This window comes from Cynocephalus volans, chromosome 4 (assembly GCF_027409185.1).
Source record: "Cynocephalus volans isolate mCynVol1 chromosome 4, mCynVol1.pri, whole genome shotgun sequence".
In the NCBI taxonomy this organism is placed as follows: domain Eukaryota; kingdom Metazoa; phylum Chordata; class Mammalia; order Dermoptera; family Cynocephalidae; genus Cynocephalus; species Cynocephalus volans.
The window spans coordinates 79,831,675-79,853,837 of NC_084463.1; the positions used below are offsets into that span (position 1 = coordinate 79,831,675).

The window sequence follows — 22,163 nt, forward strand, 5'->3', positions numbered from 1 at the left end:
AGTAATTACATGAGGTCACTAAAATCTCTTCCAAGGAGGATTGGTCCAGTGAACTTAGTGTGGGCTCCATTTGTTTGCAGCCAAACGGAGAGTGAGAGCTGCCATCCCTAGGCCATCTTCTCCCCTCCTCAGCACTTAGCCTCTCCTCCAAGTAAGAGCTGAACAGTGTTTCTGCAACTATCAGTTGAAGGAATCCCATTTTATTTATCTACCCAGAGTACCAGATTATTAAACTCTTGAGGGCAACCTCATGTGTCAACCCTGTCCTACCCTTGATGTGGAGTCAGTAGGGAGGGTTTCTGGGACAAGGAAGAAGCCATGGATTCAGTTCCCTCACAGAGGCACCAAGGATGGGCCTGGCCAGAGAAGGGCTGGTACCCTGGGGATCAGAGACCTCCCAGAAACAGCAAAATTCTCTCTCCCCCAGCTCCCGGATTTAGCTTCCAATCCAGATAACAGGAATTAAAGGGTTGGAGAATCATTTTGATAGCAAAACCCTGGAAAGACTGAAATATTCTTTAACTGGTGACTAGGTAAATAAATGATGACATACTCAGGCCACATAGCCATAAAAAATAAGATGGTTCAACAGGTGCCAATATGCCATGATCACCGAGATACTAATGAAAAGAGCTGCAGAGCAGCATGTAAAGTATGATCTCATTTGTGTTTCTTAAACAACAATGTATGTATATGCAAATGCAAAGAAACATATGGAAAGTGGCCAGGGAAACCATAAAAATATAGCCTCTGGGCCACAGGACTGAGGCCACAGGCAGCAGTGAGGAGGGGCGAGAAGTCTACTTTCATTCACCCTCTTTTGTACTGTAGGGGTGTTTACTCTGTATCTGTGCATTTGCGTTACAGCAAACACAAGCTCATGTTTCATTTGGAAAAGAAGACCCAGGCTGTTTGGTTACGCAAAGTTCTCTTGCATGCCTTTAACGTACAAAAACAAAGCTGCAACCACAAAGCATGTTGTTGGGTTCCCCTTCTCTGCAAGGGAATTGAGCTCATGAGCAGAGAGGAGGGAAGAGAATCCCTGCTCAGCCTCTGGCTTGTCAAGTCCCCTCTCTCAGGCATTGGGAATGGGGTCTTGGGCTTGCGTGTGCACAGTCTGGGTCCTCTGCCTACATGCATCTGCCAAGCCTGACTATGTCTGCCCAGAAGCAAGAGTTGGCCCTCTTCTACTCTATGAGGCAGAGGCCTATGCTTCCCTGTGCAAGAGAACAGGATTAAAAAGTCTGTATGCCTGACCTTGGCACTTTATCATAGAGACTGTTAGGTTTCTCAGCCTCACTTGCAGCTTGGGATAATCATGCACCATAGTTCCAGTCAATGAAATGTAAGGAGAGGTCACTCGATGGTATTTCTCTGGATGTAGCTGGCAGAGGCCCCTGTTGTCCTTTGCTCTTCCCCTTATTCATGCCTGAAATAAAGACATGATGACTGGAGCTCCAGCAGCCTCCTTGAGATAATGAGGAAGAGGGTCACACCCTAGGAATGGTCAAGTGGAAAGGCAAAAGGAACCTGGGACCCTGATGATTGCCAAACTCTGGATCTCTTTTACATAAACAAACAAACAAAAAATCTCTAATATATTCAAACCACTGTTTTTCAGGTTTCTGTTAACTAGCAGCTGAATAAAACTCCTGACTGAACAAGCTCTTCAGAAGAAGGAGGAGGAAGAAGGAGTTCTTCCTCTGAAGAACTGAGTCATCCACAAGCAGGTTAATTAGCCCTACAGTAGGCAGAATTGCCTGGCTTTATAGCTGACACCAGGTCACCCAGTAAAGTAGTGACAAGCAAGGATTTGATTTAGAATCCTTGAGCTCTCTGAGCTTGTCCTGAGGGGTGTGCACCTTTCCTGGATGGGGTGTGCACCTTTCCTGGATCTTTTAGAGGGATTTTTATCCCACATGTGCCATGGAGCAATTGTTGAGCATCTAGCATGTCTGGGATATTAAACTAGAAATGGGGACCAAGGTGTATTAATCTCAGTCCATGCACTCAAGACATTTACCATCTGGCTGGGAAGACAAAACAAATGCACTAGAGAATAAAGAGCAACACACAGTTTTATATGTTAAAAAGTGCCAACTACACAGTATCTAGCCTGAATGTCTGGGGAGGGGAGGGTAATACAACATGAGGATAAACTGCAGAGCAACACCAGTAGAGTGTGGTCAGAGCAAACGTGTGAGATCATTACAGTCTCAATAAAAATGAACAATATTGTCTAAGCTTGAGAAGGAACGTTGTTCGCCAAAGAGAAAAAGGACTAGACTGGGACAAGTGCCATGTGGCAAAAAGATGGGTGAAGCTGGAGGTTGCATGTTGCAACTCAGTGCAGCCACGCCTTCCCTAATTAGATTAATAATTTTTAAAGCCATCCAGGTGATGCGCTTCTACACACATTCTTGGTTCTAATACCCTGGTTCCCCTGGCCTCACCTAAGTCTTGGGTCCTTCCTTCTTCTACTTCATTTCCACAGAAGCCCCTCAGAGCACACACAGGCGTGTTTGAAACAAATCCACATGGTTTAGGGGAAAGAGAATGAGCTTGAATTCCGACTCTCCCACTTGCTGGTTGTGAGATCTTGGGAAAGTGACTTCACCTCTCTGAACCCCAGTTCCTCAGCTGTAAACCAGTGACCGTAATCAAGTTATTATGAGGATTAAATAAGAAGAAGTGTGGAACCTCACACACAGCACCTCGGAGAGTGATGCTCAATCAATGGTAGTTATGATTATTTCTGGTAAAGCTCTATTAGGAAAGAAGGAAATGTGACCATTTGATGTCTTTCCTACAGAGCTCCTGCTTTCCAGAGAACTCTTTGAGATAGGAGAGTTACCATGTATTCTAACATGTATTAAGTGCTAACCAAGTACCAGGCACCACATCTGAGCATTTACAGATCCCACGCCACTGAGCCCCCCAGTACCCTCTCTGGTAGGCTGATAATGGCTCCCAAAGATAACTCCCCAGTCCTAATCTCTGGAACCTTATATGGAAAATGGGTTTTTGAAGATGTGATTAAGTTAAGGGTCTTGAGAAGGAAATGATCTTGGATTACCTGGGTGAGCCTAAATGCCATCAAAAGTGTCCTTAGAAGAAAGAGAAGCAAAGGCAGGTTAGGCACACACAGAGGAGAAGGTAATAAGAAAACAGAGGCAGAGATTAGACTGATGCAGCTGCAAGCCAAGGAATGCTGGCAGCCACCAGAAGCTGTAGGAGACAAGGAATGGCTTCTCCCTGAGAGCCTCCAGAGGGAGTGTGGCCCTGTGAACACCTTCATTTCAGACTTCTGCTCTCCAAAACTGGGAGAGAACAATTGTGTTAAGTGACCTAGTTTGTGGTTATTTGTTACAGCAGCCCCAAAGAAAGTATTATACCCCCAAAGCAAGTATTTTCCTTACTGCTATTTAACTGATGAGAAAACTGAGGCAAAGAGAAATTCAATTACTTGCCCAGTAAGTGGTGCGAGAATTCTAAACCTGTCAGTTGATGCCAGAGCTGCACACTCCACCAGCAAGCTGGCTGCCTTGGAATCTCTGTTAGATCATTGCTGGGCTATACCTGGCCGGGGGAACCCTCCCTATGCTTCCCAGTTCCCTTGAATGGGGACAGAAGAGTGGTTAGCTGTCTGCATGGCATGAGAAGCTTTTAGAAGCATACTAAGCACTCAGTGACAGCTCTTATATTGACTGTGAGTTCTCTCAGATCCTGCTAACCAGGCCTTGGGTCTCGCTACATGGAAGTGGAACAAGGAAGGGGAGACTAAGAGGGTGCCTGTGAGTGATGGGAAACAGGGAAGAACTGAGGTGGGGAGGGTGACACGGACTGCCAGATGCCTTGCAATAGTCATGCTTCCCTTCTTTCTTAGTAACAGAATCAAATCCTGTCTTTATTCAGGCAGATAATCACATAGCTAAAAGGCTATAGTTCCAATGAGATGTGAGTAGAATTGGTTGGATAGGATTTCCATGCAAGTTCTTTAAAGGGTTGATGCAACAGGAAGTATGCCCCTTCTACCTTTTTTTCTTCCTCTCTTCCTTCTTGGAATATAGGCATGATGGCTGGAGCTCCAGCAGCCATTTTGTGACCATGAATGTCCTTGAGGAAGGGAAACCACATGCTAAGCATAGCAGGTCAGAAATACAGAAGGCCCCCAAGACCCTATCATACCATCTAGCCCACCAGTCTCAGACTGCTCACCTCTGGATTCTTTTATAAGCAAACACAAAATCCTAATTAGTTTAAGTCACTATAGTCCAGTCTCTACTGGCAGCAAAAAGCAACCACTTACTGATATAGGTTATAACAGTGGCTTGAGTGAGTCATGTGCCATCAGGATCAACACATCATTTTTATGATGATAAGATAGAAGTTGAAATATGAAAGTCATCATTTGTCTAGGACCAAGCACTAATGAGATGATATCTTTTCCTTCATTTCAAAGCTCATAAAAGCCTCTCTCTTCTATAAGGCTTCCCCTCAGATGGGCTTTTTTTCAGAGAGACATATGGTTCTCTCCCTCACACCCATCTTAGGGCCTGTTCCTAGGGAGTACTCAAAGCCCCTGCCATCAACTGGGCTGATGCTGTGATGTGGCTAGGTAAAGACCTTCTTAATAGACTGTACAAACGGGTGTAAGTGGTGGTCAGCCTCACTCATGTTCAAGAGCAGTTCTGCCCGTGAGTTAGCATTTCACTGGGAAGAAAAAGCCTACATAGGTGTTGGTTGCCTAATGAGGTCTGTGGTGAGAACTGTGGCTTTAAATAAGGTGGCCCCACTCTAGTTCCATTAAAGACCAGGCTTTACCACCGAAGCACAGTCACACCTTAATTAACCACTTTATGAGCACAAGCAGGACTGGCGCGAACAGATCAAAATGCTGACATCATCCCCAGGCAAATCAGAGGAGCCCAGTGTCCCCATTAAGCTCAGCCAGGAGGAGGAATACCCATATATTTAGCTGGAGAAAATATTTCTAAATAGAATGTAACTCCTAAATCCTATACTTTCTAGGAAATGTTGGTGATTATAGTCTCAATTATATTTTAGAACCCTATAATCAAGCAAAGGTAACAAGTTAGAAAGATAATTGCACCATCTGGCTGCTACAGAGTCTCAGTGAAAGGGTATCAATTTATTTCCTATCTCCTTCTTGTACATCCAGACTTATTAGGCTCTTGGCACTTCCTAATTTGGGTTTCCAAACATTTTTACATCCCTGAAACTTTGGCATCCACCCTCTTATTCTCCTGACTTTTGCCCATTCTACTTATTCAAAAATAAAACATCCACAACAACTAAATTGATAAAGCAATTGGTTTTTACTTCAATGATTCCAAATGCTTGGCATTGTGCTTGGTCCTCCATAGGATATTGTCACTGACAAAGTTCCGTGTCTGTGGATTATTAAATATAATAATCCTCTGGGCCTTCCTCTATATCATCAGCATGTTTTCGCTCCAGCTGCAGAGGTGTGTGATGTGCCTCAAACAATTAGAGAGTAATGCAGACAGAGAAAATACTGTATACAAGTTCATGATGAAGACCCCAAGCTCCATGAGCAGTTAGGAAGGAAACAGATCAGAACAAGCCAAGGTTGTGCAGAAAAGTTTCATGCACGAAGTGAGATAGTTCCTAAAGGACAGAAAAACATGGATAGTTAAAGAAAAATACAGACTACTTCAAAGATTGTCATATATCCCCACTATCAGTCCCAGGTCTTCTCCAACTCTAATTCCTAGAATTGAACATTTGCAAGTCATCTCTCTCCTTTCATTCACCATTGCAAAAATATTTCTAGAACTGTCAAGTCAGCTAAGATGTTTATTTCTGATGCTTTGGAATTATACTTCCCAAGTGACTTTAGGGATTATATTTTAACTTCCTTGTAACATAAATTAAGGAAAGTGATAGTCAGATTATGTGACATGGCCAAGACCACACAGCAAGTTGCAGCACAGAGTAAGAACTCAAAGTCAGTTCCCTGGATACCTATCTCAGGTTCTTTCCACTCAGAGTGGAATACTGGGATCCTGGCTGTCTTGGTCCTCTAAATGTCAGGCTTTTGTCTGAATGTGAACATCCATAACAGCAGACTGTCCTCAGAAATGCAGTCCACGTGTCCTGCAGTAGGCTGAGTGAGAGGCATAATTACATCATCCAAGATGGCTCTTTCCCACTCCTGGGGAAGTGGCACAATGCGGAGCACATGCACTGAACTCCATATGTGTCCCACAAGAGTGTCATCTTCACATGCTCCTGGGATGTGTATCCTGTGGTCTGCAAGCAAGATCAGCAGCCTACTATAACCATACCTTCTTGGGATTTGCTCTGAGCCACCTGCTGTGACTACTAGCACCTTCCTGACGTGATCACTGGTAAAAGCCAATATGCATTGCGTACTCACCTGGGCTCTCCTTTCACAAGTGAGGAGTCAGCCTGACACAAATGCACACCAGAAGGAAAAGTTTGGGGACACTGGCATTCTAGGTATGACATCTTAGCATGCCAGCTGCTCCTAAGGGCAGGAGTCCCTGCATATGGAACCACAGCATCTGTGAAACTTCCTCACTCTAATCTGATGCCAAACTATTTTCATCATGGCTATTTTCTTTTCACCATAACAATTTTCATACATTTTTTTTTGTACTTTCTTCAAAGCACCATCTTCTCATTGAACTGATCAACAGAGAGCCCCCAACTTCTTCCTGTACCCACCTTTGTGAAAATGGCATTATAGTATTTGACTTTTTAAGATATGTTGGGGTTTTTAAATGAACCCAGGTAACCTATTTGGTCACTGACCACCAGTGATCATTCTCAGCATCTTTTTCAGATGAGTGACAAGTGAGATTAAACATGTCTTTGATAAAAATTGGAACTTTCTAGAAAGTTCTTATTATGGGGATCCCTGGCTTTCCTCAAAGCTGGGTTTAATTCAATAGGGAAAGATCACCTTTACTGAGAAACAGGTTTCATGATGAAAAGAAATACGGGTTCTGAAACCAAGCCACTGTGAGTTTGGTGCCTCCATTTACTCTGCAAACTCCAGCAACTATTTAACATTGGGGCCTCAGTTCCTGGTTTGTAAAATGGGAGTAATAATTCCTGCGAGCAATAATAAATTCAAAGTCCCTCGTGGAATTCCTGAATCAGAATAAATGCTCACAAACAGCTATACTGACATGGGAACTTAGGGAGAAAAAATTTCAGTGTTTTTTACTCAATCATATGGAAAGATAGTCCAACATCACATTTAGCTTAAAGACTGTATTTACTACACTCAATGTACACATTCTGAACAATCTTACATCCAACAGCTGCTCACATTGACCATTTTCTACTGAGCCCTCTGTGAGGAGAGCAGAGCTCTATCTTTAGAGAAGGCTATTGGCAGTTAGGATACACTTTCAATCCCATATCCATTTGTCACAGTAAAAACTACCACCACCAACTATCAGCTGATGTGAGATTGAAAGGAAATAAGAGCTTTCTTTGGAAACAGCTCTACAGACATTAAATTTCCCAGTACAAAACACAAGGAAAAGTTCTTCTTGGCAGCCTGGCTGGCACAAGCATCATCTTTCTTTAGTAAACAAAACATGACTGTGCTACCTTTGCGTTGTTAGCAAACCTAGAAGCTGCGTGTCCAAGCCAACTGGGGGACCTGGCTCTTAAAGACTTGCTGGCAGACTCAGTGCCATTTGTGCTGTTCCTGAACTTTAGAAACTAACCTCATCTTTAGGAAATGGAGCATGGATGTTGAATGCAATGGGCTCTGCCTATCAGAAAAGAAGCATGTATTCAAATATCCAACAGTGGTTGCCAAAATATCTCAAAAAGGTGTTCAAAGAACCACAAAGTTGAAAATAAGCATGATTACTTCTGGAGCCTGGAGGTGACTTCAGAGGAGATACATAAGACAAATAAAATAATTAAGACACTGAATCCTGGAGGGGAGGGGGTGGACAAGGGTTATTTTTTGCAAAAGTTAAAAACTGAGGGCATAGAACACTCCAGCACCATCTCATCCAGCTATGCCATGGGCTCTGGGACAGGATGTTGCCCTCAGAATGAATGAGTTGGGGCTGGAACAAAGCTCTCACCAGTGAAAAAGCCATTTCTAAGTGGACTCAAAGAAACTCTTAAAATACAAGCCAAATCTATTGTAACTTCCCCCTCTTTTAAACTTCAAAAACAAAGCCAAGATATAACTTAGCACACTTATCTCCAATTACAACATTTCACTCCAAAAATTAAAAGTAAGAAAACACTATGTGTTTTAACAGTGAATAATTCTTGAAAATTCTCAAATTTTTTATCCTAAATGTTGCCATTATTTTTTCTTTAACAAAACAGAGTCCAGAACCCCCTAGATGTTACTGGTGGTGCCTGGTGAAAACTCTCCTTGAATAGAGTTATCCAAAACATCTGATTGCATATACGTCTCTTCACGGCTGTTAATCGATGATTCCACGAATAAATGAAGTGAAGAATGTCGCTCCCAAATCACAGACCCACCCATACCAGGGCTCTTCAACCAAAAACAAAACCTCTCCTGTTGATCCAGATCAACTCACCCCCATTATAACCACCCAAGGAATACAACCTTCCCCATGCAGAGTCAAAAAGAAGCCAAACCTGGGAGCCTGTGAAGACCCCAGGTTCACTCACTTGTCTTCTGTGAAACTTTCCCCAGTAATAACGTTCTTCCCTTCAGGTACATAGTCCCAGTATTCTTCCACAATTCCAATGTGGTATGTTCTGGTAACTGCACCAACCAGCCCAGACAGACCCAGGAATGTGAGGAGAAGGATGCAGGCAGCCTGCAGCTTCCGAGGCATTTGTGGATGTAGCTCAGGCAAGCAGCCTGCACGGGAGACAAGCTTGCTGGTCCCTCCCCCTCGCTCAGCTCCTCCTCCTCAGGTAGCTTGGGGTTGGGACAGAGGCTGACAACTCCTGTAAGCAAAACAAGTTCCATGGGGAAGTTGCCACGATGACAAAACTTTTGCCAGCCTTCCAAGAAATGTGTAACTGGCTCATTTACTTACTGCCCAAGCCAAACAGGCCTGCATCTAAGTTTTGGTATCCTGCTCTGACATTAGTCATTCATCTCTGCCAGGAATGCGAGTGTAACAACTTGGGCTGATGGGCTTTTCCCCACCCCTTCTTCTTTTTTTCTCCACACCTATTACAGGAACATATTAAAATTTGAAAAATGGACTGGCCTGAGTGGAGCATCAGGAAGTATTCCATGCACTAAAGAAGGCCTCATCTCTGTCGGGAGGGCAGAGGGAGTGACGTAACCACCCTCCAACTTGTTTTATGAAGCTACATGAAACAATCAACTCACATCATAAAGTTCATAACAACATTGTAAAACCCCACTAATTCTCCATTTGCTCACACACCATCTCCCCCAAATTCTCTCAAATCCCACCAGCAAAAAGGAGGAGCTTGATCATCCAGTTCAGCCAAAGTCTGAGAGGTCACCACCTCCAAACAGTGAGCTGCCTTTCTCAGGATGAGTGAATGATAAGAGAGGAGGACCCTTCAAGGGCATAAAGACAAAATCCAGGAGCAGGTTTGGGGGTCGAAAAGGTGAAGGGAGTGCCATTCTTCTGTGCGTTGCAATCTGTGTCTTGGAATTTCAGTGTTGAAAGAGACTTTGTTCAACCTTGGAAGAGAGGCAGTCTGACCCCCATGCAGAGCTTCTCCCGAGGCAGCAGCCATGGAATGAAGAAAACAGCCTCCTGGGCTTTGAGGGTGGATAGACCTGGGCTTGTAGCCAAGTCCCACCCCTTACTAATTTAGTGGCGTTGAGGAGTCGCTTAACCTCTCTGAGCCTCTCTCTGTCTGTAAAACAGGGATTGAAGGATTCCTACGATTTAAAAAGATGATGTCTGCAAAGTGCCTACCACAGCCCCCAGCACAGAGTAGATGCTCAATAAATGTAAAAGTTCTTTGTCCCCATTCAGACCTTCTAAGGAGACTCTGTACCAGCCTGTATATCAACAGATTTGCATCTCCATGAACATTCTGCTTTCTTTTTTCTACTCTTTCCCAAAGTCCCATCCACCATGCCTTCCACTTGTCTCAAGTAACAGGGTTCTTTTGCTGTGAATTGTAGATACTCTACAGATGGCCCGTAGCACAGGATTTGAATCAAAATTCATCTTAACTAATAAAATACATACTGATTATCCTGTTTTATAGCTAGGCTGTTAACATTATTGAATTATTTATTTGCTTTTATGTCAATGACACTGGCAGAATAATTGCTTAAAACAGTTTCCTTTAACTCAGATCTGCTCTTCAGTATGGGTTTGGAAGCTTCATATGAGTTTAGCAGGCACTGTAAAGGAGGATTTACAGGCTAGGCCTGAGTGTGGCCTCAAAAGAAGTAGAGAGTTAAGAGTTTTGGGAATGTGGAAATGTCACAAATAGCTTCTGTTTTTGCAGGCTATTTTGGGCCTATCAAAAACTTTATTAGAACATATAGACATACCTGGTTTTATTGAGCTTTGCTTGATTGCACTTTGCAGATACTGCATTTTTTACAAATTGAAAGTTTGTGGCAACCCGTGCTGAGCAAGTGTACAGGTACCATTTTTCCAACAACATTCACTCACCTTGTTTCTCTGTGTCACATTTTGGTAATTACTGCAATATTCCAAACTTTTTTATTATTACTCTTTCTGTTATGGTGATGTGATCGGTGACCTTTCATGTTACTATTGTAATTGGGGGGGGGCACCACAAACTGCACCCATGTAAGATGGTGAACTCAATCCATAAGTGTTGTGTGCTCTGACTGCTCCACTGACCAGCTGCTCCCTACACTGGCCTCTGAGTGTTCAAGTGAAAGGAAGAGCTGCATGTCTTTCACTTTAAATCTAAAGCTAGAAATGATTAAACTTAGTGAGGAAGGCATGTCGAAGGCTGAGATAGGCTGAAAGCTAGCCTCTTGCACCAGTTAGCCAAGTTGTGAATGCAGAGGAAAAGTTCTTGAAGGAAATGAGAAGCACTATTCCAGTGAACACACGAATGGTAAGAAAGTGAAACAGACTTATTGCTGATATAGAGAGAGCTTTAGAGGTCTGCATAGAAGATCAAACCAACCACAAGACTCCCTTAAGCCAAAGCCTAATCCAGAGCAAGGCCCTAACTCTCTTCAACTCTATGAAGGCTGAAAGAGGTGAGGAAGCTGCAGAAGTTTGAAGCTAGCAGAGTCTGGTTCATAAGGTTTAGGAGGAAAAAAGCCGTCTTCATACATAAAAGTGGAGGGTGAAGCAGCAAGTGCTGATGTAGAAGCTGCCGCAGGTTATCCAGAAGATCTAGCTAAGATCATTGGTGAAGGCAGCTACACTGAACAACTTCTATTGGAAGAAGATGTCACCTAGGACTTACATAGCTAGAGAGAAGTCACTCCCTGGTTTCAAAGCTTCAAAGGACAGACTTATTCTCTTGTTTTGGGCTAATGCAGCTGGTGACTTTAAGTTGAAGCTGATTCTCATTTATGATTGTGAAAATTCTAGGGTGATTAAGAATCATGTTAAAATTTCTCTGCTTGTGCACCATAAATGGAGCAACAAAGCCTGGATGACAGCACATCTGTTTACATCATGGTTTACTGAATATTTTAAACCCATTATGGAGACCTACTGTTAAGAAAAAAAAATTCTTTCAAAATATTACTGCTCATTGATAATGCACCTACTCACCCAAGAGCTCTGATGGAGATGTACACAGAGATTACTGTTGTTTTAATGCCTGCTAACACAACATCCATTCTGCAGCCCATAGCTCAAGGAGTAATTCCAGCTTTCAAGTCTTATTATTTAAGAAATACATTTCATAAGGCTTCCATAGATCATAATTCCTCTGATGGATCTGGGCAAAGAAAATTGGAAAGCTTCTGAAAAGAATTCACCATTCTAGATGCCATTAAGACCATTTGTGATTAATGTGAGGAGGTCAAAATACCAACATTAGTAGCATTTTGGAAGAAGTTGATTCCAACCCTCATGGATAACTTCGAGGGGCTCAAGATTTCAGTGGAGGAAGTAAACGCAGATGTGGTAGAAATAGCAAGAGAACTAGAATTAGAAGTGGAGCCTGAAGATGTGACTGAATTGCTGCAATCTCATAAGAAAACTTTAATGGATGAGTTTCTTTTTATCGATGAGCAAAAAACATGTGGTTCCTCAATATGGAATCTACTCTTGGTGAAGATACTGTGAACATTGTTGAAATGACAACAAATGATTTAGCATATTAGGTAAACTTAATTGATAAAGCAGCAGCAAGGTTTGAGAGGATTAACCCTAATTTTGAAAGAAGTTCTAATGTGGGTCAAATGCTATTAAACAGCATCACATGCTACAGAGAAATCTTTTGTGAAAAGAAGAGTCAGTCGATATGGCAAACTTCACTGTTGTATTATTTTAAGAAATTGCCACAACCACCCCAACCTTCAGCAACTACCACCTTGATCAGTCAGCAGCCATGAACTTTGAGGCAAGACTCTCTACCAGGATAAGGATTACAACTTGCTGAAGGCTCAGATGATTGCTAGCATTTTTTAGCAATAAAGTATTTTTTAATTAAGGTATATACATTATTGTTTTAGAAGTGTTATTGCACACTTAATAGACTACAACATAATGTAAACATAACTTTTGTTTGCACTTGGAAACCAAGAAATTCATGACTTACGTTATTGTTATATTCACTTTATTGTGGTAGTCTAGAAATGAACCTGCAATATATTCGAGGTATGCCTGTATTTCTCCCAAATTCTTTTAGACAGGAGAAACAAGAGGTGTAAATGATACAGATCAAAAAGACTAAAGAGTTAACTTTTCTACTCAAGATACTGAATGCATATAATTAAAACACTGGAGAAAGCATTGCCTAACTTCTGATTCAAAAACGAGACCTGCAGAAGGATAGACCAGGTCAAGAAAACCAGAGTTACTACAGCAGATGAAATCAGTACATTCAACCCTTTTGCAGCAGAGAACTTAGTCACTGAGGGGCAAAAGAGAGAAAAAGTTTACTAAAAACCATGCAATAAGGTTCCTGGACAGCTCTCTTAAATTCGTTTTCACTCTGAGACAATAAAGATGCTACTCAAAGGGCATCTGAATTCCCTAAGAGCTAAAAAGAAAAAAGAAACTAGTGCAGGTGAATGCAGTGTTCCTCTAACACTCATTTTTGAAAACCTGGTTCCATGCAAGATGTGTTTGACAATGTCTAAAATTTGATTAGGAAACTTGTTAACAAATACTTTCAACTCCATTGGACACTATTCAGACATGAATAAAGCAGAGAAACCCACCATTGATCAAACACCTATTATGTGATATGCCACGATATTCACTACATCGTTTCCTCAGTACACTCACCAGGTTTGAGACACAGTAGATTTGATATCATGCATCAATAGAAGAGAAAGAAAATCTTGGATCAAATGATATTTTTCTGAAATATAATAAAGGATTCAAGTACAACTTTCAGTGGGAGAAGCCAATTCGGATAAAAAATATTCTAGCTAACCTTAGATGAGATGTCATTTTAAATAAAAGTAAAATGTGTGACAAATTGGATTGTCCCATTCTTTAGACTTTTTGTGTTTTGGGGGAGAGTTAACATTACATTAAATACTTCTTAAAAGACTGTTGATATCTCAAACCTGACTGCAAACTTCCATCAGCCCAGCCCTCTGACTGCCCTCGCCATAACATCTCAGCATCGAAATCTCAAGAGGCTTGAGATGGCGGCTCTCAAACCTCACTGGGACCCTCAGTTCCTTGACGGTGCTTCATTATTTCTTACCTGAAGCCCTGCAGCTTCCTAACTGCTCTCACTGGTGCCAGATGACCATCCCAAATACGGACAGGACCAGGTCTCTCCTCCTTGAGATTCCTCAGCAGCTCCCTGTGGCCTTCAGGATGAAGATGATGGCATTGACTTGACCTCCATAGCTGCTCCTGGAGACAGAGGGCCTCTTCTTAACTCCTAGTCCATGCTGTAGCCATCATCATCATGGCCATCAGTGTGCGCTTCATCTGGGCTCCCATCAGTAATGTGTCCACCTGTGCCATAGCACTGATTGCACAGCACAGTGATCACTTGTTTGTCTGCCTCGCTCCCATGCACTCAACACAGGCTTCTTATGGGCAGGGACTAAGCCTTGTTCATCTCTGTCCCCTGTGTCTGACATATCATAGGCACTGGTGAAATGGTGAATCAATGCATGTGTGAATAAGTGAATGAATGAACAAATGAATGAATGAATGTTAGATGCTCACAGATACGTACCAACTGTGTGTTATGTCGCATTTTCTGCACTAAGCCCTTATATGCATTATCTCATTTACTTATTACAACAACTCTATCAGATGTGCACCATTGTGATCCCTGTTTTACAGATGAGGAAGCTGAGGTTTAGAAAGGTTGGGTAATTTTCTCAGTGCTCCACAACTGGTAACCAGTGCAGTTCTCTGAGACTCCAAAGCCAGCATTCCTACATGGCTCATCAAGTGTGAGGAGCATGGAGGCACCAGAGACCTGCTTCATATTACTGAGTGGGACCCACTCTCTGTAAAGAAGTATGGACCTGTTCAAGGACCTCTCCAGTGGAGCAAGATCCCAAAATGCCCACCAAGCCTAGCCCATACACCCCTGAGAGCCCAGATAAAACCCTAACCATTACAGAACCTTAAAACACCCAAACAAACAATTCTGTGTCATTCCTCCGTTTTATGGCCTGACCGTCCACCACCCCATCCACCAACCCCACTATATTCCTTCTCATCCTCCCAAATCCTCCCAAGCTCTTTTTCTGCGAAGCCTTCCTTGGTTCCTGCCACACCCACCACACCCTCTCTCCCTCCTCCCAGCAGTTAATCACTCCCTCCTCCGTGCTTCCTCTGTACTCTGCACACACGCCCACTCCTGTTTATATCACTGTAAACTCCTTGAGAAGAGAGTCTGACCAGCCCTTCACACCTCCCTCTACTACACCTGAGGTCTCAAAGTTTCATTAAAAGAATCTACAGCTCAGGGGTTCTTCATTCTCCAGACTTTCGGTCCCCTGGGTCTCCAGTTTCTGGACTCTTGCTCTTACCAAGAGCCTCAGCCCTGCCCATCTTTTGGGGACTGTTGACTTATCTGGTTGGGGTTTTGGCCTCACCCCTGCCCCCACAATGCTACCTTTCACTTGTGCCTCTGCTCCAAGCTCTGAGGTCTGAGAGCCAGCCCTGCCTCACCTTCACTCCCAGGGCTGGTGCGTGGCACTTCTTATCTGGATCAGGTGATTTAAAAGTCATCTTGTTTGTATCCTCAGTAGTTAGCACAGAAGCAGGCATACAGTGGACCCTGAGGAAATAATAACAATATTAACAACTGTAGCATTTACAATATGTCAGGCGGTGTACTAACTGTTTTACATACATTATCTATTTTACTTCGTGCAACCATAGTATCCTGTGAGGTAGGTATTATTGTTTTTGTTTTGCAGATGGGGAAACTAAGGTTTGGAGAGGTTAATAACTTGCCCAAAGTCACACAGAAAATTGCTGTGCCAGGATTCAACCCCAAGTCTGTCAGACTCTAAAGCCTACACTCCAGACCACCATACTCAATGGATATTAGTGGAACTGGGCTACACTGAAAGCCAATGCCAGGTCAGCAGACCCTTTCAAGGAAGGAATCATTAGCATTATAGAGAAAGTTTCCTCAAACGCAAACAAGACCTAAGAATTTTAAAGGAACAGAATGCAGACTGCATATAGACAAACACTCCACCAGGTGAAAGTCTTGTGATGGAATCACTCATTCAGTCATTTGGAAATATGTACTGAGCATCTGCCTTGTGCCAGACATTGTTCTATTCAACTGGGAATGAGAGACACACGGTCCCTGTCCTCAAAGAGCTTATAGCCTAGTGAAGGAAACAGATTGTAAACAATGAATGTTTAAGATATTAAGTACATATTACAATGAGTTCAGCGAAGTTCACTTTAAACCCAAGATGAATGGTATGGGTAGAACCTCAGGACCAGACCTAGGAGGGGTCTGAGGCGTCCGGGGAGGTGTTCTGAAGCAGGCTTATATTTTATAGGGTGGAATAGAGCATACAGAAGTCCCATTCCTAGAAAACTCTCCCACTACCATCATCAAACAACCCAGGACAGGCCTGAGAGACATGTTGGTTAAGTTCTATGAGGGAAGTTAGTGGGCCACATCCCGGCCACTGGCAACTTCCACTGTCAGGTGTCCGTTTGCTCCTCCACTGGGGGAGCGCATGATAACACCTCAAATCCCACATGCCTGAGGCAAACCTGGTGCCAGAGACTCAAGAGAGCCAGCCTTCAGTCACAGGTATAGTGAAGAGAAGAGGAAATCAGCTTCCCTTCCCTCTCTCCTCAACCTCCTCCATCTTCCCCTCCTTCCACACAAAGCAACACAGCCCGGGGGGGATCAAAGCCCCCAATGCTCTTCAATGTGTGGATCTTGATGAGTTCTGGCAGGGCCACCCCCCTAGGGCATCTGTGGTGAGAGGAAGGCCTATACACACAATCTGAGTATCAGCACCGTTTTGGTGGCCCAAACTTACACAAATCCACAAAAGAAGCATCATGCCTGCCAGCAGGAAATATCCACCTACATGGCCACACTCCTGGAACTCGAGCTGGCTAGAGGGCCCTGGGATAACCTCATAACACAAGTCCTGGAGCACCTAGGGCAACTGGTTGACCCCATGCACAAACTAGAGGGTTAAAGAGCTTCCTAAGCATGAAAACAGAACTAGAGACCGAGGCCCATGTAGGTTCCTGTCTGGGCTTGGGATAACCTGCCCAGATAGGACTGCTGGGCCCAGACAGTCCCAGACACCAGAGGGGAACCACCTTTGAGGAAGGCCCTCTAAACAAGGAATCCCCTGAGAGCTGCAGCTCATCACAGAGGCCCCATCACCCAGGCCTAAGGACAATCCTGGGTTCAGGCATCTAGCTCTCCTCCCAGCTCCTGTGTTTGGGTTTTCTGGAGGGGCAGGTGGGGGTACAATGTGGCCACCATGGTCAGGATATAGAGTTTTTGTGTAGCATCTCAAGGGTGATACTTCTGGACACTTTAGGGCAATGGCCTATATCTCACTCAAAGAGAGAAACCAGAGCAAAGAGCTGGAAAGATCCCACCCGCTGCCTCTCTCCACAACCAAGGGCTCAGGCATTAATTCACTTCTCTGTAGGACAGGGGTTACCCTTTGCCATCTCCCTCATATCTGAATTATACCTGCCACCCTCCATGGTCACATCATCTCACAACCAGCTGTTGTAAGTTGGATACATGGTATGTGGCCATAACTTCTAAACCCAGTCACCAAATGCTCTTGAGACTTTCCGTGTGTCCACACTTGAGAAACAAAGATGACAGTGGTCTGTAAAAGTCAAATTCCATTGCAAAAGAACTCTCAGCATTCTTTTTTTTTTTTTTTTTTTATTGAATCATAATTGATTATACATATTTTGGGGGTTCAACATTGTCATATGTTAATCAAATCAATATTATTAGCATATACATTATTACGAATTGTACTTATCTTTATGTCCCTTATCCAATCTCCTCCCTTCCTCCTCTCCCTCCTTCCTCCCACCTCTGATAACCCTAGATTTCTTTTCTCCTTCTGAAAGAGTAACATTTACTCTGTTGATTTGTTGTCTAGATAATCTGTCCAGTGCTGAGAGAAGTGTGTTCAGGTCCCCCACTATTATTGTAGCATAGATGCTTCTTCTGTCACTCTGGAATGGGCTTTGTGGAGAGAAACATCCTCTTCTTTTCTTTGGTCTTCATGGTGACTCTCCTTGTGCCAATGCATTCGAGTGGCTGGTGGACCATCTGCGTGGTGGTTGTGGCATCTAGCTGCTTCTGCGGCAGCCATGGCTATTGTGGTGGATGCGTTGGGCCGCCCTCATGGAAGTGGTGTTTTTGTTGTGCTCCTTGCCTCATTGCAGGCATAGGGGTCAGTCCCTGGCTCCATACCTCAGGATCCCAGACAGACCCCATGTCATTGGTGGTGTAACTGGTTGCGGGAGGAGGGACCAATCCCCAGCTCCATCTGTTTTTACATTCTAAGATGTGGGAGGGGGAGAGGCAAAGGGGGAAGGAAATAGGGTAGGACGAGGAGGAAGGGGGGGACATGGTTGAGGCCCTTGTCCCCCCTCATCCCTGCAGAGGAGACCAGGGGGCTTCCAGTGGTGGGTTGGTTGTTGCTAGGCGAATGCAGATGTCAGGAGAGTGTGGCCAAAGCCCTCAGCCCCACACTTCCCTGGCTCAGGAGCTTTGGGTGTTTCCTGTGGTGGCTCAGTGGTCATTGCTGGGCTGGGTGCAGGGGTTGAGGGGGAGTGGCTGAGGCCCTTAGCCACCCACCATCCAGGGGGCCCAGGGCACTTTCTGCAGCAGCTCAGTGGTCATCATTGGTCTGGTTGTGGGTGTTGAGGGACATGGCTGAGGCCCCTGGCCCTAACTGGGGGGCCCAGGGAGCTTTTGGTCCTTCTAGGTTTTATAGGTGTTATTTGGTGAAGTGAGACCTTTACTAGTTAATATCAAACTTTGTCTCTGGTCTATGGGTATTTGTTTTCCTTTCAGTTTTGTGGTGGATTATTTGCTGATCCCACCATTAAATTCTGCACTGGAACTAATTTGTTGTTCTTTGGTTACTTCTAAAATGGGGAACTTCCTGTGGGGACAAGTCCGCAAGCCCTGTAGTTGAGCTGAATTGCTGCTTTGCTGCTGATTCTCTGGGGAAGGCCTTTTGTGCAGTTCAGGTTTTAGTGGCTGACTTTGTAGGTACTTCTGGGACTCTTGAGATCCAATACACATGGGTTGTGTAGAAACTGTGGTCTGGGACTGAGTCTTTTCAGCAAACTGCACCCCCTGCAGTTCTATATTCCTGACCAGTCTACACAGAGTGGTCCTGCACTGATTGGAGGGAAGACCAGCTATCCTTGCTGTGCTCCAATGTTCCCCTGGTGGGTCCATCTCTCCCACCACCCATACTCCAAACACATCCCTTGGGACGGGCTGTGTGCTGGTCCCTTGCAATGATTCACTGGCCTCTGAGCGGCTTCTTTTTTCAGTTGCTGTGGCTCCTCATTCCTGTGTGGGTCCACGGGAACCCTGTTAGTAGATCCTGAGGGCCACCAAGGCTCACTTCCCCTCTGCCACCTCCGAGCAACTTCTTAGGAAGAGCACAGCTGCAGCTTTTGCCAGCTCTTGCTGCGTGTGCTCACCAGCTCCAGACTGGAAGCAGCTGGGATTGATTCGAAATGTTGAGAGCAATCCTTTCTTTCTCTCATCTTGGCTTTTTCTGCCTTCATTCACTCTGTAGGTCTCTCCTCCTCTTCCCCTAAGCTCTAGCGGCGTTAGCTTGGCTGTCATTGCCTTTTAATAGTTGTAAATTGGTTGATTTGTAGGAGAGTGTATCTGGGGACCATCTATTCTGCCATCTTGACTGGAAGCCAGAACTCTCAGCATTCTTTTGTTGGACCTAGAATTTTTTGTGTGTATCTAATACTCTCAACATAGGTAGGTCCTCTCTGATCCTTACAGCCTGTTTTGTAATGGTCTTGGTTGTAATAAAATTAAATTGTGCTAGTGGGGAAATCTCCATTTCCCTTTATATTAGTAACCAGAGAAGTCAGAGGCAGAGAGAGTTGTCTTGTCTGAGGCCCACAGGTTTCAGAGTGATGTCTGTGGAAAGGCATTTGGCAAATCAGAATGTTATCTGGTATTTGTTGGTTGGAGTCAATCCAGACTCTAGATCTACCTTTTTAGGAGACAGAAGAGCCCCTCTCCCTTCTCCCATCCTTCTACAATCTTCCAGTAATGGCTCAATAGGGCTTTTCTTAGTATACTTCCACTGACATAGGACAACTGTGGAATGAAGAGGAGCTGGGCAGGACACTCAGGAGGGGGTTTCCAGACTCCCTGACCTGTTTTCTGGGAAGGTATCAGACTGCTTACTCCAGCATGTCTTAAAAATCCCACTTGAGCCATAGAGCTCTTTAGAAAGCCCTGTAATATGGCATCAAAGATGCTGGTTAACTGGTGCCAAATTTCTGGATGTGGGTGGCTACAAGAAGTGAATTCCTTTTAGAAATGAGGGCCCTGGCTCTAGGCAGGAGTTGTCTTAGCTGAGACCTCCCTGGGACATGGATTCCCAGGAAAAAGGTCTCTGATGATCAAAGGACCTGGCCATTTTGTGGAGAAGGGCTTTATAGGTAGGACTTCAGCTTCCAGGTTTGGGCACGTAGACACATGTGGCATGGATTCTGGAACACAGCCAGGGTTCCCTGCTCTGGTCTGATTACTGGTGACTGAATTCCACAATCAGAGTTTCCTTATTCTGCCTTAAGACTAACCCTGTAAAAATGAAAATATCTCATGGTATTGGTCTGACTGGTTGCAGTTGCCTTCAGTGAAAGAGTTTATTAGACCTTTCCCAAGAATAGGCTTAGACTGGGAGGAGGGACAAGAGGGAGTGTGAGGCACCTGGTCTTCCAGGAAGAGGTACCAGTAAGACTCTGCTCCAAGTCAGAAGGATCCCAAGCAACCATGTAGTTCAGAAGTCCCAACTCACAGCCCACAGGCCAACTCCAGCCTATTTTGTTGGTCTACAATAGTGTCTAATAAAAAATCTGAACTTGATTTTCTTTAAGCACAATATGAGCCCTCCAGTTCATCACAGACCCCACCACTCCTCACGCCCTCACATCTGTCTCCTTTATGTGTTTAGGACACTTGGCCTGCAGGTGTGTGTGTTTGTGACTTCTGAATTTTAGTCCAGTTTTTCACTCAATGCAAAAGTCCCTTCAACAACATCATACATTATTTATTCATTTATTTATTCATACATTCATCAAAAAAAATGTGTACTGAGCACTTACTACAGGCAGGCTCATAAATGCATAGAATTTTGGAGCAAGAAGAGTACTTGGAGATATTTTACTTTGAGCACTTCATTTCACAGATGATATAACAGAAATCCAGGGAGCTGCATGACTTGAGTAACACCACAAAGCTGCTCCAAGGCAGAGCTGCATTTAGCAAAAAGCCAGGTGGCCAGAGTTGGTTGTCTCACTTGGGACACTGAACTCCAATAATGCTATGAACCTGGGGGTTCTGCAAATGGAACCAGTTCAATGATTCTCAAAGTGTAGTCTGAGGGCCTTTTGGGTCCTCAAGATCCTTTCAGGGGATCTGTGAGGCCAAAACTATCTTCCTAATGATACAAAGCTACTGTTTGCTTTTATCATCCCATTTCTCTCACAATGTACTATACACTGAAGTTTTCTAGAGGTACATGACTTATGATATCACAAGGGATTGATGGCAGAAGAAGATATGAGAATATTAAGCCTGTTACTGAACAGGTTTGCATAACTGTATAATTATGCCACTCTACTGACTAAATATTTTTTGGAAAATATATTTTTATTTAAAAATGTATGTTATTTATTTTAAAGTTCAATAGGTTTGTGTTAATGGTTATTATTCTTTTAAAATAAATTAATAAGTATGTTTAAACTTCTCAATTTTAATTTCTAATGTAGTAACTATCAGTAGACTAAAGCTCCTTGGGGTCTACAGTAATTGTTAAGAGAATAAAGAGTTTTTGAGTTCAAAAGTTTGACAAGTGCTCAACTAATAAATCCAACAAAGATAAATTATATTTAATTTCTAATATAGTAACTATCATAAACTAAAGCTCCTTGGGTTCTACAGTAATTTGTAAGAGGATAAAGAGGTCCTGAGTTCAAAATTTTGAGAACTGCTCATCTAATAAATCCAGAAAAGATAAATTATATTACTTGAATTTTTCCGTAAGTAATATAGTCTTGTATCAGTTGTATAATTAAAATAAGAAAAGAAAAAAGTAAATGGGCTCCATTTTTTCTCCTTAGAAAGAGATGGAAAATGGGGCTTTGGTTTGGGCAGGCACTGTGGCTCCTTCATTTTACAACAAGGATCATTCTGAACTTGAGTTATTCCACCATGAAAGACTGTGGCTAACAAAGGGTGACACCTGGGCTGATGCTGTCTGGATTTACATCTTAACCCCCAAACCTGCTCCTCCT

The 22,163-nt window shown here is 43.6% G+C and overlaps 1 protein-coding gene across 1 annotated transcript in view; it reads right to left on the reverse strand.

The window, feature by feature from the left end:
* Nucleotides 1-8,861, reverse strand: part of HEPHL1 (hephaestin like 1) — an 85,349-nt gene extending 76,488 nt beyond the window's left edge. The window contains exon 1 of the mRNA XM_063094352.1: nucleotides 8,692-8,861. Within this exon, the coding sequence (XP_062950422.1) occupies nucleotides 8,692-8,861 (170 nt within the window). The remainder of the gene's footprint in view (nucleotides 1-8,691) is intronic.
* Between the last annotated feature and the right edge of the window lie 13,302 nt (nucleotides 8,862-22,163).